Source organism: Zosterops lateralis (genome assembly GCF_965231275.1).
Source record: "Zosterops lateralis genome assembly, chromosome: 1".
In the NCBI taxonomy this organism is placed as follows: domain Eukaryota; kingdom Metazoa; phylum Chordata; class Aves; order Passeriformes; family Zosteropidae; genus Zosterops; species Zosterops lateralis.
In genome coordinates, this window is record NC_139762.1 from 18,238,711 (window position 1) to 18,257,980 (window position 19,270).

At 39.0% G+C, this 19,270-nt stretch overlaps 1 protein-coding gene across 1 annotated transcript in view; it reads right to left on the bottom strand.

Annotated features, from left to right (window-relative positions):
- The window catches only part of GPR158 (G protein-coupled receptor 158), a gene marked incomplete at its 5' end in the record, with an annotated part of 188,759 nt that overhangs the window by 162,539 nt on the left and 6,950 nt on the right, over positions 1-19,270 (bottom strand). Inside the window, one exon of the mRNA XM_083863219.1 lies at positions 12,124-12,229. Coding sequence (XP_083719345.1) covers positions 12,124-12,229 — 106 coding nt within the window. The remainder of the gene's footprint in view (positions 1-12,123; positions 12,230-19,270) is intronic.

Sequence of the window (19,270 nt, forward strand, 5' to 3'; positions counted from 1 at the left end):
AGCACCTGGAAAGGTGATAGAATGACCCCCTGAAGGGTGAGCTGATTAGCCTTTGCTGCAAGAGGGAAGAATATACCTCACCTGCCTTCATTCTCCCCTCCAGGATCTAAAATGTCTCTCTATACAGGATGCACTCAGAAATGCTGGTCCTAGAAAAAAACACAACTGGAGTTCTGCGGGCCAAAACAACAGACCAGCAGCTCCACTCCTCTCTGCTGAGATCACAGATTACTGCCTCTGTTCTTCAGGATCAACAAGGATTCAAAGTATTTTAGTGAGAACTGTCTCATGCTACAGACTGAAAGACCAATTCCTAATGTAAAGCTATTGCTGTAAAATCATATAAAGTCATCAAAGCTATGGATGATGTGAGTGGATAATTACAAACATTCTCACACTTATAACCCAAAATTATCTGGGACTTAACCAAGGCAAAAAAATAATCGAGAAAAAAATCCCCTCACAAAACACAAGGACTGTTCTTTGTAACAGTGTTTATCTCTCTGGAGAAAGCAAATGGAGTGGAGCAAGAGCACAGTCAAATGTTTGATGTTTACAATGGACAAGCAAGGAATTCCTTCTTAATGGCAATAATGTTATTCTTTCATGTAACTCTTACTAAAAAGGTAAGTGTACAGCTCTTGTACAGAATTCATGCTTTTCAAGCCCTCCTCTTCTTCCATCACTCTTTCCTGGAGAGGGCTTTGAAGGTTGTGGCCCCAGTTCATGGGGACAGCTTCTGGGGCCTCAGTGATGTACACATTGCTTCCCATCCACACCAACTTCCCTTTCTTTCCCACATCTGTCACCCACAGCAGTCTTTTCTTGTGTTACACACATACAAATTTAAACACAGAATTAATGTAAAGCCTATGGAAAATTCAGTGAGAAGTAAGGACTTCAAAGTTGGCACATCTCAATTATTACAGGTATTTCAACATCTTCACCATTTAGCAGTGTCACAACAAAAATACACAAATGGAGGAAACACTTAAATTTGCTGCAATACAACACAATTACAAAGATGAAAATGTCTCTCCACGTAATCACCCAAGAAAATATTTTTAGGTTACATTTGTAACAAAAATTACTGCTATAATGTACCTTTTTTTGTTTAAAAAAATGTTAGAAAGCAGTTAGAATAATCCACTTATGCATAATTAAAAGCAACTCTCAATCACCTATGGAAATGAAACATAACTGAGACGCACATTAAACATGCAAAAATATTTCTTCCTTAAGTAGCTTACTGAATATACTTCATGAGAATTGCTTTTTATAATTCACAGTCTATGTAGCAATAAAGTGGTTCCTTAAAAAGCAATCATTACAGAGAAAACTCAAAATTTAAAAGCTCAAATTCATTCTACTACCAAGAGAAAGAAAATAACCAGTCTTACCATTTTTCACAAAAATAATCCTGAATATTGATATCAGAATGACAGCAGAGTTTTATTTAGAAATTTATTTCAAAGAAGAATCATATATTAGTTCTCCATATTAAAAAATCTCTATAACTAAGCTACCAAGAAATGCCTCCCTCAGCCAGTATAATGCAGTATATACTTTGAAGGGTAATGGAAAAATGTGAATTACAGAGTTTAAACCCTACAGAGCAAATATTTGCTCTCACATGGTTGAAACCAATTTGTCTTGTACATGTTGGAAGGTAATGATGTTTTATCACGTCTGGTAAAAATTGGCAAGTTCTGGAGTGCTTTCTTTCACTTCCTTTCTTGAAAGAAAGATAAGATGCTTTGGCTGAGCTAACACAGCACAATGAATATCCAACAGTATAGGATAGATATGGTTAGTGTTTGAACTGGACAAATGATATCAAAAGTTTCTAAACTTTTCAAGAGGAAAAAAAAGCATGCATTTGGTGGGGCTCTGACTGGTAGACAGGTTTCTAGAAATGTTCAAAATGTATCACAACGCCATCTGCCATTATCATACAGCAGGACTCTCTCTCCAAGTGTCTTTTTAAAATTTTCTCCCCATAAGAAAGGATTAAGATTAATGCACAATTTTAATCATGTTTTATCAGTTTTTCAAATAATACAATATCCAAGAGAAGCTACCTGAAATACATGCTTTCATATTCCAAAATGACACTTTTTTAAAATGCTAATTCAGGAAAATCCACTGTTGGCATTGCTTCACTGCATTTCAGGATAAAAACAAGTATCAGAATGTCTTCATTTCAAAAGAATCTATTACAATTTACTAAACAGCCCTAGCAATCCTCTAACTCTAGAACAATATTCTATACCCTGTAGTCTCTTTGGAAAAATCCCAATTTATGCAGCATGTTTTCCATTAAATGCACCACCAAATCTATTTTATATCTTCTCCCCACTCAAAGACTTAACCATTAGGTAACATATATGAAGGGATAAAAGTATTTCAAATCTTGCACAAGCAGCAAGTCAGCATAATTCAAAATTTAGTGTTATCTCTACTAAATCAACTTTCAGAGAAGTTTTGAAAATAAATAAGTTCAGATGCTTACAGCTATTATCTAAAAAAATAAGAATCTGGATATACTGATTCCCTTTCTTCTATTGTAGTAGAAGAAAGAAGTGTTGAGCTTGTTATAGAAAAAGTGTCTAAAGCAAGTGATTTCTCAAAAACTTTACATGCAATTCTTCACACATTTACTAGAAGTCTAAAAGAAAAAAAGTGATGACCAAAAGCAGCTGGCAACGGAAGAGAGTCTTGATACAAGTATAAATGAAGCAGAGTAGAAATGCAAAGCTCAGAAGGGATGCCATGTTTTCTGGACATAAATCAGACAGGAAAAACGAATCATGTGAAGGATGAAAGAGCAGCTGACTACAGAATCACACAGCAGCTGAGCTCTGGAAGGCACCTCTGAAAGTCACCCAAGCTCTACTCAGAGCAGGCTCAGCTAAACCAAATTGCCCAGGGCCATGTACATTCAAGTTCTGAACACCACCAATGGTGGTCACTCCACCACATCTATGGACAACCTGCTCTGGTGTCTGACCACTCTCACAGTGTAATCAAAATAAAGGGGTTTCTTTACTGCTTCAGTCTGAAGCCCTACCTCATGCCCTGTCACTGACTACCCCTGAGAGGAGTCTGTCTGCCTCCTTTACAATAGAGAAAATCCCCAAAACCTTCTCTTCTCTGCACTGTGCAGTCCCAGCTCCCTCAGCCTCTCCTCATTCAACAGGTACTCCTAACACTTGATGATTGTGGTGGCCCTTGGCTGGACTCCCTGCAGAGCATCCATGTCTCAAACTGAGGAGCCCAGAAGTGGACACAGCCCTGCAGAGGAAGTCTCGACCAGCTGGCAAAGCTCTGCCTAGAGCAGCCCCTGAGGCTTTTGGCAGCAAGAGAACGCTGCTGGCTCATGGTCAACATGGTGTTCACCAAGACCCCCCTAAACCTTTTGCACAAAGCTGCTTCCCAGTGGCTCAGCCCTGCAGCCTCAGGTCAAGCCAACTGAGTTCATTTTATTTTAAAATGCAACAGTAAGACTATTACTGGTCAAGATGAAAAATATGGGACTCACTTAGCTTAAATTAGAATGCATAGTTATACCACTTCACAAATACTTTTTTCCCCTAGCCAACCATATTTGAAAGAGGAAAAGTTATTAGAATGCTTAGATGGTATGGGTGGCAAAAAAAAAAAAAAAAAAAAAAAAAAAAAAAAAAAAAAAAAAAAAAAAAAGTAGCTATTACATTCTGACAAAAAAGAGTAGAGCTCAGTAAGCAAATCCTACTACCTATTTCATGCAAGTAAATGAAAACTGCCTTGAGAATAGTCATGGTAAATCTGGGGACCAAATTTAACTTCAGAGGGATTCTGATCCTGCTGCAAGAATAAAACACTGCAGTATAACAAATATTGCCTGATTGGCCTCTAAGAAATTCTATTTTCACTCACCATCTTTTATAAGTTAAAGAATAATCAAAGACAATAAACATCTTGTTTATCTTAGGAAGTTCACATGCATAGGATGTTGGGAAGAAGCATATTTCCATTCACTACTTTTTCAGTGATAGCAAAAGAATAAAATCCTTATAGATGAACAATAAAAATGCAGTAGGATGAAACTCAGTAATAGCTTACAAAATAGTCAGAACACAAAAAGGCAGTTGTTGGGAAAGATGGGACAAGAAGGACTTATGGATATGATTGTCTGGTTAGAAATACTAGAGGTGTAAAACCTGTGAATGAAATAGAAATGAAAGCCAGCTTTGAGACATAGGCATGCTAGGCAGGAAGATGGCGATTAGCTGGAGTCAGGTTGAAGAACAGAAACAAAAAGACTCAGGAATGTAGCCCCTTTCCACCCTGCTAAGGCATCAGGGAACAAGTACATAAGAAAGTAGTCTTTAGAGTTTAGAATATAAAATGACATGGTAATATAGCAGTTCTCATAGGTTGCATGCAAAGTTTGTAGGTTTTGTATCTTGTCCCAGTTGGTCACTGTAAATTAGAATATTCAACACAAAAAGAGATATAATGTATTGTAAAAAGGTCCTCACTCTCTTATCCCTGCTCTCTTACCTCATTTCTACCCCTTAGCTTTCACTCTTCTACCACTCCCTCGCTCTTGCTTTTACCTCTCTTCTATCTCTCTCTTACCACTCAGACCCCTGCACTCTTGCTCTTACCTCTCCCTTACCCTGTTAGCTTTTTCATCTCCCTCACCTCATATACTCTCTCTCTCTCCCTTTTCTCTTTTGGGGCTTCCCTTCAGCCAAGGCTGGTGGCTGAGGCCAAGCCCTCTTCACCCACGACCTTTGTAATAAAGCCACGTGTTTCTAGAATATCTCAGGTCTGCAGAGTTCCTTGTCCCTGCCATCCATGGATGCTACTACAGGCAGTAAGTAATACTCAAAAATCTGAAGACCAAAAATCGAATGTTCTGCATTCCCATATTAGTACTGATGCTTAGTATATTCATGATCTCAAAAAGCAAGAGGTAAGAAAGTATTAAAGAAACACAAAATACAATTCTAAATTGGTTTGTAAAGACTAAGAAATTTCCAGGAGACCAGTCCAGGATAGCCATCAGTTTACAGTACTGGCAAATGCAAATCAGAAGAAAAAAAAAAATCATATGAATTACTGAGAGTTAAACAAAAGCATAGATAACCCAAAAGCAGCCATTTTTCAATTTGTAAAAAAAGTATTTACTTCCTACCAGAAGTCACCAACAAAAGTGACTGTATTTGAATGTCCAGTGTTATAAATTGTGCTTAAAAATAAAGCTAAATTATTTTTTTTTCCATTAAGGTTATTACTAGGATTCAGTACATTGTTTTGAATATAAAGATTCAGCAGCTATTATCTCCAGTTTTTCTTCATGAGACCTTTAATATGTTTTCAAGCTAATTTTGTCATAGAAAAAAGAATGAACTTTCTTCCCTAGGTTAAATTAAACTTGCATCTTGTGTAGGTATGACTAGGTAGGAAAAAAGCAGGAAAAAATAGTTACTACAGTTGATAAAAGGTTTATTTAAAGTAAGACAGACAATTTTTTTCTATTGGTTAACTGTTTCTCAAGTCTTCAAAAAAACAGCAAGTTTTTTTCCAAGTAAAAAAATTAACTCCGATAGATATGCATGAGCAGAATTTTCCTATTTTAACAATAAAAAAAAAATCTCTGCAGTATCTTACCTGAGTAAACTGATAGTTAACACAAGAACAGAATCTGCACAGTTCATAGGAAGCTATGTCCTTTGCAATGACAGCACCAGTGTGTTTATCTAAGAGGAGTTTGGGTGACTTTATTTTTGACCAAAATTCTATCACAAGTCAAGACCACTAAGAAAACTGTGAAGATCCTCAGACACAGGTTCCAAAAATATATCAGGATGCTCAAGACTTGCTGGAAGTATCTGAAGCATGGTGCGGGTGCATGCTGTGATGCACCCCCCAAAACCCCATTCTGAAGATGATCCAGCCTGAGCCCTGGCTGGAGCACATCAGGACTCAGCTCACATGCTCAACCCACCTCTCTGCAGAAGTCAAACTCTGGAGAAGGTAACTCACACCTGGAGATCACTCCTCAATGCCAGTCTATCAGTTTAGAAATAATGATTCTGCCTGTGGGCCAGCTTAAAATAGGGGCAATAGTCTCCGTATTTCCTCACAAGATCCAGGAGTACTTGCACACCTTTCAAGATAAGCCTGTCAAATCTCTTACAGAATGGACCAGATGCTTTGAAACCAAAATGTTGATATTTATTTAATTGCATATACCCAATTGTGCTTAATGCTACTAGAGGCATTTTGCAGACATCTTACAGGCCTCTGAATGCAGTGATAACAAATGAGAACTCTGAATGAAGCTATGTTCTGTTTATGCCTGGATTTTCTACAGCTTCTGCCATTTCACCTCTGGGAAAGACAATTCACTGCCAGTCTGCCATGAGACTGGTGCAGCCTGGCTACAGTCCCCATGCTCCTTACTGCAAGGTTTTCTGTGCCTCCCAATACACCCTGATCTTCCTTTCTCTTGCTCCAGCCACAGTTTCTCAATCTCTCTCCTGGGAAGAGCTCTTCCCTGCACCCATCCCCCTCTCTGTAACTTTTCCTTTGCTCCCACCAGGTATGTTTTGTTCATGTTCCACCAGCCAACTCAACTTCTGAGCCTCACCTCTTCCCTTCCCAAACACAACAGGAAGAAACGCCAGTTCAACTAATCAGCACTGCCTGACAGGATCATCTAAATATCTCCGTTCAGCAGAGAAAGACACAAAAATTGCAGCCATAGATCTGAAAGAACTGGAAAGAAATGTAATGCTACCATCGCCTGCCATACACAAGATAAACCAAAAATCTCCCAGCTATTTTAATTTGACAGACAACATCATTCAGCCAACCATCTACCCCTTTTCATGTTTTAACTGAGGGAAGGGAAAACAGAAGCAAATAGAACTGACCCAGATGAATTTAAATGCTCAAGACTGCTAACTAGGATGAAAGGAATTTTTGCAAAGGTTTTCTTCTTTGAAGAAAACACTGATAACCAAGATTAGCTCCTGCAAAACACAGACTCATTTAAATATTTTGTCTTTAAAGCAAAGATGCTGTAGCTAAGCAACCTGGCTCTTCCTTAAACTGAAAGCACCTTGTTTATCACTGAGAACTCTGACAAACCTCCACTTTATTTTATGTAACAGTGTCTGGGGGAGTGCCAGATTAGATCTGGTTTACTGTCATAAGGGGACTTTTCCCATGAATGCAGATGATGTAAACGTTATTTTTAAAATAGCATCCAAAATGTCCTTTGTGCCTACTGCATGCTCTTCAAACACCCTGAGCTGTTGGAGAGAACAAATACACCTTGTCTGCTTCTGAATCCAAGAAGTGCTGGCTATGTTTTCTCTACCTGCATTCTGAAATGAGCCACTGCCCTTTCTGCCTTAGATTCCCTTTTCAGCTCAGGATTTGATACAGCATTTAGTATTTGTTTTCTACCACTAAAGAGGTTGTTTTTATACAAAAAATATCCTGACATGTTCTCTGCTCTGGTTGGGTACTGCTCTTATCCTATGCTGGATGCAATCTGTAGCTTTGAGAATGATTATTATTTCCAAATTAGAAGCTAACTATAGTCCATAAACCCCTTCACTCAGATAGAATCACCAAATAGCTTTGCTTTCAAATTCTTCTAATTCTGACCGCACTTTTCCTAATGGATAGAACAAAAAATACATGCAAGCAATAAGCAAAATCAATGACACTGAGTATGACCCACTGGGTTATGACTTCAGATGCTAATCTCTTGCCATGGTTCCTCTCCCACAGACTGTGCACATTAATATCCTTTTCCCAGTCTGACAAGGGCACTGAAAAGCATTTGCTTGAAAAACCTGGAAAGCATTGGTTTTTTTCCCCTCCCTCTCTCCCAACTCAGTCCCCATTACAAATCTATTTTTAATCAGCCCCCACCTCCCCCTTGTTCAGTTGCTTGTAACCTTGCATACAGTATAATAAAATATGATGGTCCCAAATGTTATGCTAAACAATGGAAAAAAGATTTTGGCTGCACTGCTCGTTTGTTTTCCGCCCTCAATCAGTTTTGTGTTTGTGCACAATAAATAAACACACAGTAGGCCTATGCATCCTTCTACAAACATAGATATGCAGCCACTGTGTACAGACAGCAATGCAGCTTTCTTGTTTACTCTGCTTCCCTCATTTCCTGTAGATATTTTTGCACGCCGTCATTTGTGGAATACTGTTGAAACCCAGAGGGATGTCAGCTGAGTCTGCCTCACACTGCAAGCTGTTGGCAGACTCATTAAGGCCAGGGGAACAGTGTGGAGTCTGCTGCCACTGCTCACAGACTGCTGCTGCTGGCTGGAAGGATCCGGCTCAAGGGGCCACACCAGCTGATTTCTTCAGATGCTCCTCAGCCTTGACATTACTGCTCGTGTCTCCACAAGGACTATAAAGTTGTTTCTAAAAGTGCCAGCAGCTGCTGTCAGCACTTACGGAGAAGAAATCCAATATAATAAAAGTCTTCAAGGGTTTCAAACAGTAAAAGTGAATGTTTTCTGACTCCCATAACCAGCCTTGACTGTACATTGTACAGCACTGCCTGTACAATGAAATTACTTTGCACTTGTTATTGGGTACTACACTTGTTTTGTTTGTTAATTTCAGACTTGTCTGCATCATTTTATGATCTACCCAACTTAATTATTTCTAACTCTGCAGATATTACCTGTCCTATTTGTTGCAGCCCCAGAGAATCCAAACCTCTTGCCCAACAGCTTCTGAGGAAGTTGTTGCCTATTTGGGAGTAACGGTAGAAGGCAGGAAGCAGAATGTAGCTCTCTCACAAAAATAACATCTGGTCATCAGCCTCTCTTTTACTGATCCAGTTATTTTAAAAAAGGAGAAAAGCATAACTAAAACAGACTTTAGCCATGGTTGAAATTTGGCTTTACTGTGTTATGTATCACCTAACTTCCTGCCTAATTAGGCTGAGCACCATCCAGTTACCCTGAAGCTAAAGGAGGGCACTCTTGTTCATCTAAGCCGCTGTGAAATCAGGGATGTTTGTGTACTGTCCACAAAAGAGAACAAATCAGGAAAAAATTTCACTACATACTAGGAATTTAAGTAGTTGAATATTAAAAATGGGGAAACCAAAGTTCTCAGTGCTTGTTTTTTGTTTTGCACTCAAGGGCACCATACATAAAACAAGTTATTTAAGAGCCACCAATCCTAAGGAACACCTAAAACTAAGGATGGATAGAAGTTTAAGGAAGATTAGTATATCTCAGTATTTTGCATATTTGAGTCATAGTACTCCTAAATCATTCAACCTGACACTATTTTTTTTCCAAGCAAGGACTAGCACTAAACTATTCCATCACAATCAGGCTGTTCTTGATGACTTTCCAAAGACAAATCCCAGTGCCACAGTTAGCATCATCTCCTAATCCTGCTGTGCCAGACTATGTGAAGGAAATTACAGTGCTTTCAACAACAGTCTCTATTTTCTAGTGGAAGTTGGATCTCATCCATGCCTTCCCTTTTTTCTGTCTAGCACATACAGACCACTGGCTTACCATATGTTTCCATTCACTGTCATGCACCTCCATCTCCCTCATTTCAACTGATTTTTATTTAGAAACTAAACACTTCAGAACACCACAGAAAGCAGGAGAATTTGTCTGCCATGTGTCTAGTAGACTTTAGCCACTATAAAAGCATTTTGATTAATCCATAACATTAGTCTTTTCCTCTAGTTCTTGCATAAAGTCACTCTGTTTTCATAGCATTAGGGAAGAAGGGAGTTGTACTTCTGAAATATTTAAATATTCTGAAATAATGAGCTTTATGCCTTTGGTTTACTGGTATTAGTACTCTGGCCACATGGCATGGGCTATGCAGTAAACACTTTCAGAGTCAAATCATAAATTCACTATGGTAAAGGCTTGTCAAACAGTCTGCACAGAGGCTATGCTGCAGTAAATACTCAAGTCACCTAACAAAACTAAACTGAGTAAGGAGGGTCTAACAAAAGCAGAACTGGAAATTCAGAGATCTCCATTCTCTTCCTACACTGCTGCAGACAGACTTTGTAAATGGGGGCAGAGCATTCAAGCATCAGCAGGTATTTGTTTAACTGCTCCTAGGTAGATAAGAGAGCACAGGGAATATGATTTCATTAGCATTTATAAGCAAAACTGTGGAAAACACTGTTGCACAGCTATGTAAGTTACCCTTATTCCACAGAGTGGGTTCCAATAAAACAAGTATGAAAAGCAGCATGTGGGACCTTGTCCAGGGTTCTGCTGTGGTAGTTTCTTCTCAGTAGCTGGTACAGTGCTGTGTTTTGGCATCTCTGGGAGAGTAATGTTGATAATAACAGCCAAAACACCAGTGTGGCAAGCAATGCTTACATTAAGTCAAGGACTTTCCAGTTACCCATGTTCTGCCAGTGAGGAGGTGCACAAGAAGCAAGCAAAGGCAGCACAGCTGACCTGAACTGGCCAAAGGGATATCCCACACCACAGAACATCATGCTCAGTATGTAGGCTGGGAAGAGTTGGGCAGGAGGGTCACTTGCTGCTGGGGGCAGGACAGGCATTGGTCAGCAGGTGATATTGTGCATCACTGGTTGTTCTCGGGTTTCATTTTTTCCCCCCATCATTTTAGTAATAGTATATGATCATTAGTATTGTTATATTTTACTTGGTTTCCATTATTAAACTCTTCTTATATCAACCCATCAGTTATCTTATTTCCCAAATTCTCCTCCCCATAGCAGTGGGGGCAGAGGAAATGAGTGAATGACTATGTGGTACTTAGTTGCCAACTAGGGCTAAACCACAAGAGATCTAGGACTGGGGTTTTTTTCTCAGTTAGAGATGCAACTTACAATCCCACCCCTCTGCTGACATATTTTGCTCATAAAGCATTAGGAAAAAGAGGAGCACTTGCCCAAGTATATAATCACATAGAATATATTAAAAAACAAGGTTTACCAGATCACATGGGAAACCATATTTTCTTCTAGGAAAAAAACAGGAGTGATTTAAAAAGTATTCCCTTGAATTCAGAAGCCAAAAAGTACTTGACAAAGAAAAACATTTTTCCACTTGCAGAAATATTTGGTCTAAAATAAGCTTTTATCAAAGACTTCATTTCACATTTTGAGTTTATTTTATGAAAAAAAAATCCAAGACAAAAATACTAAAAAAAAATGTTTACAAAAACTCTTGAGTTCTTCTTGCTCAAATACGTTAGCAGCTGAATTCATCAAAACCAACTGTTTTTCTACATTTAGATTTGGCTTTGATAAATAGACATTTTACAGAAAATTAGGCAAACATTTCCTGACTTCTGGTAGACAAATGTCAACTTCCTCTGCATTTTAATTGTCTTTTCCAAAAGTACTGAAGTGCACAAGAAGATACCTACTCTCACAGAAAACAAATGGGTGCCTTTGAAATCACCTTTACACAGCCGAATTAAGAGACAAATCAAAACGTGTTTTCTTTTAGAAGTTTCATTGAATACATATGACTGGCCAGTCTGAATGATCTATGATTGCTGACAGATGGAACCAGACACAGACCTTCAGAAGAAAGGGGAAGCAGGAAGAAGCTGAGCACAAACATTTTAGTCAGCCCTGTCAAAATGTTGGCATTTCTACTAAGAAGGAATTACAGTATCCAATTTTGCCTGGTATTCTGTATCACTCTATCAAATTACCATGTTTTTTCTGAATAATTACCATTAGCATTTCAGCTACTTTTACCATATTTTGCAAAGCTGTCCAAGCAAAAGTAACACTGACATTAAAATCCTATTTCGATTTTGAGCACAAAATAATTGTTTGACTTACAAAGCAGAACCTCATAAATTATTTAATTGGCAATCTTTTTCCCTGTAACTTACATCTCTTCACAATAACTTTGCTTCTGTTTCAACATCAATAATTCTAAAATGCAGGCACTCCTGAAACTCATACATTCCATAACACCTCACACAAAGATTTCTTCAGCCCTACAAATCACATTTAATGTCTATGAAATAAATAACATTTACAGTACAGAACGCTACTCTGTAAAGATTTGTAACTGAAGTGAGGTCCCTTAGGGACAGACCTACCTCAGAATTGTTGAGATGACACCTGTGTGTCCCTGAGAACCATCCCTCGCTCGAACACTGGTCAATGTCCACCTTCTGCAGATTGATGTCGACTTTGACAACACCTCTGAAAACAGAAAGAAACTGCCTTGAACACAACTACAGAATTATGTTAAACTTTTCTATGATGCTGTAGCCTGAAAAGCAGAACTACATCTTTCTTCTAAATATGGAAATTGATAAAATGTCTAAAACCAGTGAAGTTTTGTGCTCCCAGAGCCACGGACACAGAAACGTATTCTTATTTTAGACTTCATTGAGATATACCATGACAAGATAGCTACAGAGCCATATATTTGAGAGGATACATACAAACAAAATTAGAACAGGCATAAGAATGAGCTTGATCAAAACTAGAACAATACTGTTCCCTCATATCTGACGCCACAACAACAAGAGTCCACAACAGCTAAATTTGGACATTCATCTTCAGACATGCTACATAGTAAATGAAGGAACACAACTACATCATGTAAGTGGTCAGAAGAATGCATTAGAAAATTACATAAAACAGACTGTAGAAAGTTAGACAGTACAGGAGCACTTAACCCCACTCAGTCTCCTGATTAGAATCTAAACAATGTTGGGCCCATATAGAAATTACTTGAAACATTTAAGTGCTGGTTCTAGTGGGTTAAATTTAAAATAGCACACACCACACTTCTGGAATATTGTGATATATTTTTAGTTTACAGCTTTGTGCCTTTGTACACTTGTTTTGAACAGCAGTTTCACCAGGGACTGTTCAAACCATACCTCTACCCCAAGGAACTGTTTTTCCCATGTTACAGGTGAGCAATTACCTCAAGAGGAAAAACTGCCATACTGCACAGATTCTCTTTAAAATGCTGATATTAGTGGATATCAAATTTAACCTGGAAGGAAGGTGCCTGATTCAGATGCCCATAGCAGTAGAGATAACAGATCACTTACCTAGACATGTGTAGATCCCACCCAGTAGGTTTCTATCCTTTTCTGGACCTTTATGAGCTAATACAAATATTAGTGTGTGGGCTGAGGACAGGATCTGTTCTGCAAGTGAATAATCTCCTCATGGCTGCATACAGGCACAAAGCAGGCAGCAGGACCAGGACCAACACTACCCCTTGCTCTCCTAATTCACGTTATACATCAGTCACATTGGCAATGCTATCAAGGATTAGCGTCATCCTGACTACTCCAAAGATATCGGTTTATCTAGTACACAAAGCAGTGATGATTCAGCTTCAGTAGAAAAGCAACACATTTACCTGGGAGGCCTGAAGCACCTGAGGGAAGAAGGTTTCATACCCTTTACATAGAAAGTTTTTCCCTTGTGTACATTTTGGTTTTAACCGGTAGGAGAGGAAACTCACCCTTCCCTCCTCAAACACTTTTGCAAAGGGAAGTACAGATTGCAAATAAAGGACAAACTAATCACTGCCAGAAGACAAGAAACAGCTTTAAGAGCAAGCCCTGTAGAAGCAGAGCACCAGTAAAAAAAAGGCTATAAATATTTTCAAAAGAAAACTTATCTAGAGGTTACTTGTGAGAAAGACAACACACAAGCCAGAGAAATTAGGGTCAGTAAGTACACTGAGAAAGCATTTCAGTATGGCCTCGTACCAGAAGTGCTGCCTTTTGGAGAATTCATGGCATGTTCTAAAGGGAGAAGCATCAGAAAGCAGGAGAACATCCTAACACTCAGAGACATGTACTGGAAAGGAAAGAATATACTTCCAGACTTTTCATATCAGAATTGATTAAAGAATTTACATCCTTTGAAAGCTCTTTAATACAATTACTTTGCTAAAAATAGATTTGAAAATCAGATTCATACAGCAACTATCACTGGAAGAAGCCTCTTGTGATCAATCCAATCAGCTCAAAGCAGGCTCAGTTGAGCTGGGGGGTTTTTATACCTTCAATAGTGGAGACTTCATCTCTGGGAAACCTGATCTAGTGACTGACTAAACTCACAGTGTCCAAAAAAAAAGTATTTCTGATGCTTTAAATGAAATTTCTTGTATTTCAGTTTGTCCCTGCTTGGGCTTTCTATCTTTTCGTTGAATAAGGCTGAGAAAGGTCTATTTCTCTCTCCTTTACACCTTTTCGCTGAGTACTTACACATAAAATGCTCTTGGACCCCTTTCTTCTCCAGGCTGAACAGTACCAGCTCACTCAGTCCTTCTTGTGTGTCAGATGCTCCAACCTTTAACTATCTCTGAGGCTCTTCACTAGGTTTGCTTCAGTACATCCGTCTCCTGTGCTGAGGAGCCCAGAAGTGGACATAGCACTCTTGATGGAGTCCCATCAGGCTGGTAAGAGGAAGGATCACTTCCCTCAACCCATTGGCAAAACTTCCTCCTGCTGACCAGGAGGCTGTTGGCTTTCTTTGCCACAAGCACACATTGCTGATTCATGTCAAACTGGTGCCCACCAGAAGTATATCAATAGTGACTGACCTTCAATTGGACACCGGTCACCTGGAAGGCTGCTGAGTTGGTTAAACACTATTTCTCCCTCAGAAAGCCATGCTGACTACCCAATCACGTTCCTCCTCTTTCTGTGTTCCAGAAGGGGTTTTCACAATGATTTGCTCCATCACCTTCCTAGAGACTTAGGTGAGACTGATCAGCCTGTAGCTCTTGGGAGACATCAAGCACTTTGGACTTTGCAACATCCTTCATCACAAAGTACACTTTTCCATTCAGCAGCAAAGACCTTGGAAAAGACCTTTAAGAACATTGAGTCCCAACCATTAATCAAGCACTGCCAAAGTCACCAATGAACCATGTCCTTAAGTGCCACATCTTTTAAATACCTCCAGGAATGGTTACTCAACCCCAGCAGCCTGTTCCAATGCTTGACAATCCTTTCAGTGAAGTGAGTTTTCCTAATATCCACTGAAAAATTCCTCCGGCACAACTTGAAGACATTTCCTCTTGTCCTATCAATTGTCACTTGGGAGACAAGACCAACCCCTACCTTGCCCCAACCTCCTTTCATGTAGTTGTAGAGAATAGTAAGGTCTCCTCTGATTCTCCTTTTCTCCAGCATAAACACCCCCAGCTCCCTCAGCTGTTCCTCACAGGACTTGTGCTCCGGACCCTTCACCAGCTCCACTGCCCTTCTCTGGACTTGCTTCAGCCCCTTTAATGTCTTTCCTGCAGTGAGGGGTCCAAAAATTAACAAAGGATTTGAGGTACAACCTCACCAGTGATGAGTACAGGGAATGATCACTTCCCTGGTCCTGCTGGCCACACTATTGCTGACACAAGATATTCATGATCACAGTCATGCTCAGACGATGTCTCCATATTCCTCCCAGGTTACCTGACCCCATTTCCATCTGCACTTTCCATCTGTGCTTAAGTTTAACAGGATCTTGCCATTAAGCCATGCAAGCTTGAAAAGATTTTCATAATACTTCTTGCAGGAACACTATAAAATTCTTTCATTTCCAACTAAATCCATGGTCCTTTTACTTCTCTTGTACTAAAACTTCTCTTACAATAACGTTTGTCTTTCTCAAAACCTAATCTTCATGAACTCAATACAAACTTTTTAACCTACACTCTCCTCCCAACTGCAGCTCTTTTGTAGCACAACCTGAACTTTAGATATGGTTAAGTTGTTCTGCTTTTCCTTTTTCTCAGAGCTTTGCGAGTTCCTGGGGTGAAAATCTACAGGAAGAAGAAACAGGACAGACAGTGCAGAAGCAGGAACAGGAAAGCAATCGCTCCTAACAGTTACAAGTTGCCATAGGATTTCAACTGTTACCCCCATGGTGGATACTATTATTCCTTTTTCACCAGACCTCTGCAATACGTGTTTCATAGTAACACTGCAGTTCTGAAGTAGTACCAGGGTCTGAAGCTACCTGAGGATTCAGTGCTTTCAAAAGCAAAGTTTCTTTAAGCGTATATGTGGCGTTTACAGAAAGTGTCACAATGGTACAAGACTTCTACTGCGTTCATTTGAGATACTTTGCCATTTTAAAACACCATCTCAGACTTGCACCCCAGTGCTGTTACACAGAGTACACTAATATGTACATGATATATTTCTGAAATTCATCTGTGATTAATACAGTAGCTGCTGGCACAGCCTGTTTAGCCACCCACATTTTCAGTTATTTTTGATTCAGCATTCAGAAAATGGAACATATGGAAGAACACATCCTCCTAGAACGTATACGGACCAACTCCCTGTGTTATATTTATCGAACTAATTGGGAATAATTGCAGTGTTGCTATCTTGGTGGAAGCAATCAAGACAAATATCAAGGGTGTAAGAGTAGACTTGACTTGTCAGCGTAACACATTCATCCACACTGGCAACGCTGCCTGGCTGAACCCAAGCCACAGCCCTAAGTTAATAACAGTATTACTGGTAATTGTAGACCATCTGGCAGGTAAGGATAGTTTGTTAATCTCCTTGTAACAATAGATATTTGTTTCCTGCTCCGATTTTACAGTCCTTACAAGCACAGAAGAGATATCTAAGGATTGCCTGTCCATGTTAAACATGCAGTTAAGAAAGAATTAGTTGAATTATACATAAGAAAATCATTGAAGAATTATGTCATCAAGGATTTTCTGTCAGGTCAGAGGTTTGATTTAAGAAGCTTTAATGTCTGTCTGCATTTCTAGTACTACTGTTTGTTGGCATACTGCTTGCCTTGAAATCTGTGCCAGAAATTGATTTAAGCTTATTTTCCCAACCTACTAGATATCTTGATAGTTTCGGTAGTTATAATATTTCATTGTAACAACATGTTGTAAAACCTATCTACAGAATAATTTTTTTGCTTCTACTGTTACATCATAAAAAAAGCAGAAGGAGCACGTTCTTTTTCTCTAGTCAGCTTAAGCCAGAGCTGTACAAAATAATAGTCTGCCAACATTTAAATGATGATAAACAGTATCCTTGTGCTCTAGATCTTCAAAAGCTTTTTTGGCACAGAGGTCATCACAGCTCAGCTAAACACACAGTTTGCCTTCTAAGTTTGTACACTTATTTTTGTGCCCATAAGCATTGTGAGCACTCATAATTAAGGTATAAGGCATGGCTATCACACACTGAACTGGGCATCACCCCCCACATCTAAACACTGGCTTAGATTCTTGCTGTCATAGTCATTCAGCCCTCCAATGCTTTCCTTCACAAGTCCTCTTTACCACAAAACAAGGAGATAACAAAAATAAGTTCTCTACAACCATCAGCAATCTGCAAATGCCCATCCATCTAGAAAAACACACTGTATTCAGCATAGCCAATGTTTTCAGGGCAGACGCCTTCCTTTTCTGACCACTCTCATTTTGGACGTTGCCACTTTCAAGAATATTAATCTTCAAATACTGCCTGCTGCCTGACATTTGAGGCTCCCTCCCATGTACCATCAATTGAGCATCCAAAAATAATCCTGGTGTCAAATTCCCAAATGAATTTCATCTATAAGTCTTACTGACAAACAGCAGCTACTGCAGGTTCAGCTTGCCTTTGAAAGTTAAGATTTAGGATTTTGCATCACTTGGACATTGTTAAAGTTGTGACCATGTTACCAGCCAGATTCACAGAAGGCTACTGGGACATGGCACAAGATTTTGGCCTGGTCACAGAGTTACCACCAATTCCTTACTAACAGAACAGACACTTCCCTAATGCTCAGCCCTAGAATGACTGCTGTTTTTCAGCACACATTTTCACAGGAGAACCAGCTTTCACTAAAAATAAGCTTAACTGAGGAGTAAGGTATAGCAGTGCGGGCCCATAAATTAGGATTCACCTGCAAAGAAAATCCCTCTAGGCCATTTGAAACAGTACTACAAGGGCAGAATACTTAAAGCTGAATTCTCTATTGTCTGAAGAATTATTTCAAAATTAAATCTGCCTTCAGATTTATAGCATGCAGTGCTGCCTCCTTGGGGATTCCCCTGCAGTTCAGTCAGAGAGTGTCTCAGATACTCTGAGGGGCAGGGATGGTGTAGGTTTTTTTTTCCTGCTTGAGGATGCTCAAGTTGCTGCTAGCATCTTAACTGTGTCACAAAGCATCACCCTGTATAGGAATGCCAGGTGTCAGAGATAGTAGAGTGCCACTTACATTAGATTATCCTTATGAAAAGAGGTCTTGGAGCCAAATTCAGGTTGGGTTTTTTGTTTGTTTTTTTAAGGTTTCCATTACCATCCATGGGGTCAAAGAGGCAGGTGGAAAGAAGAGGTCCCAAGGAACAGAGCACGATAGAAGAAAATATGTTAGGAACACAAAGAGCTTTTGAAACAGAAGAATCCTACACAGGAGGGATAGTCTCAGCCTAACTATAACAAATCCTGTGACCCTGAAGATTTATTTAAAGGTAACAAGGTCATTTTAAAACTCAAAAGTAAGTGGAAGACAACCCCCTCAAAAAAAAAAAAAAAAAAAAAAAAAAAAAAAAGGCATAAACCTGGGCAAGGAGGAGCATACAAATCACAAACATGAAAGACAAACCCAAGATATTTTTAGAAACAGCATGTTAAAAAGATAGGCTCCACTAATTAAGACCATTTCAAATACCTCAGAAAGTGGAAGGTGGAAGTAGAATCTCTAACAAAATAGACAACCAAGTTACAAAAATAGCTCAGAGTAAAGACAGCTTTTGACGAAATTAGTTATTTTCATCACTCTTGAAAGAATCAATGAAGCAAAAGTCAGCTTTCACATGCAGGGAAGCTGACAAGCACAAGTGAGTGGCCAGTGACAAAGTTCGCAAGTGATAAAAATGCTTAATATAACCCACAACTAAACCTGTCTGACACAGAAAAAATGCAATAAAACACTTTGGAAAGTATTCATTCAAGAATCTGGGATCTCCCAAGGTATTTAGATTCATGAAGTGAATTTAAAAAACAAAGTTATGGAACCCATAATAGATGGATACTATGGAATATAAAAATATATTATAGAATGCAATGCCAAACTACATTGCAGAAGATAAAAATGTGTTAAAACATGGATAAGAATCATGAAGGTCAGCCTAATAAGTACTCACTATCCAGTCATTCAGATAAAGTCTGAAAAACAATTTATTTTTATTGCTTATCAGTGATAAATTGGATATAACCAGGATAGGAGAACTTGACATTT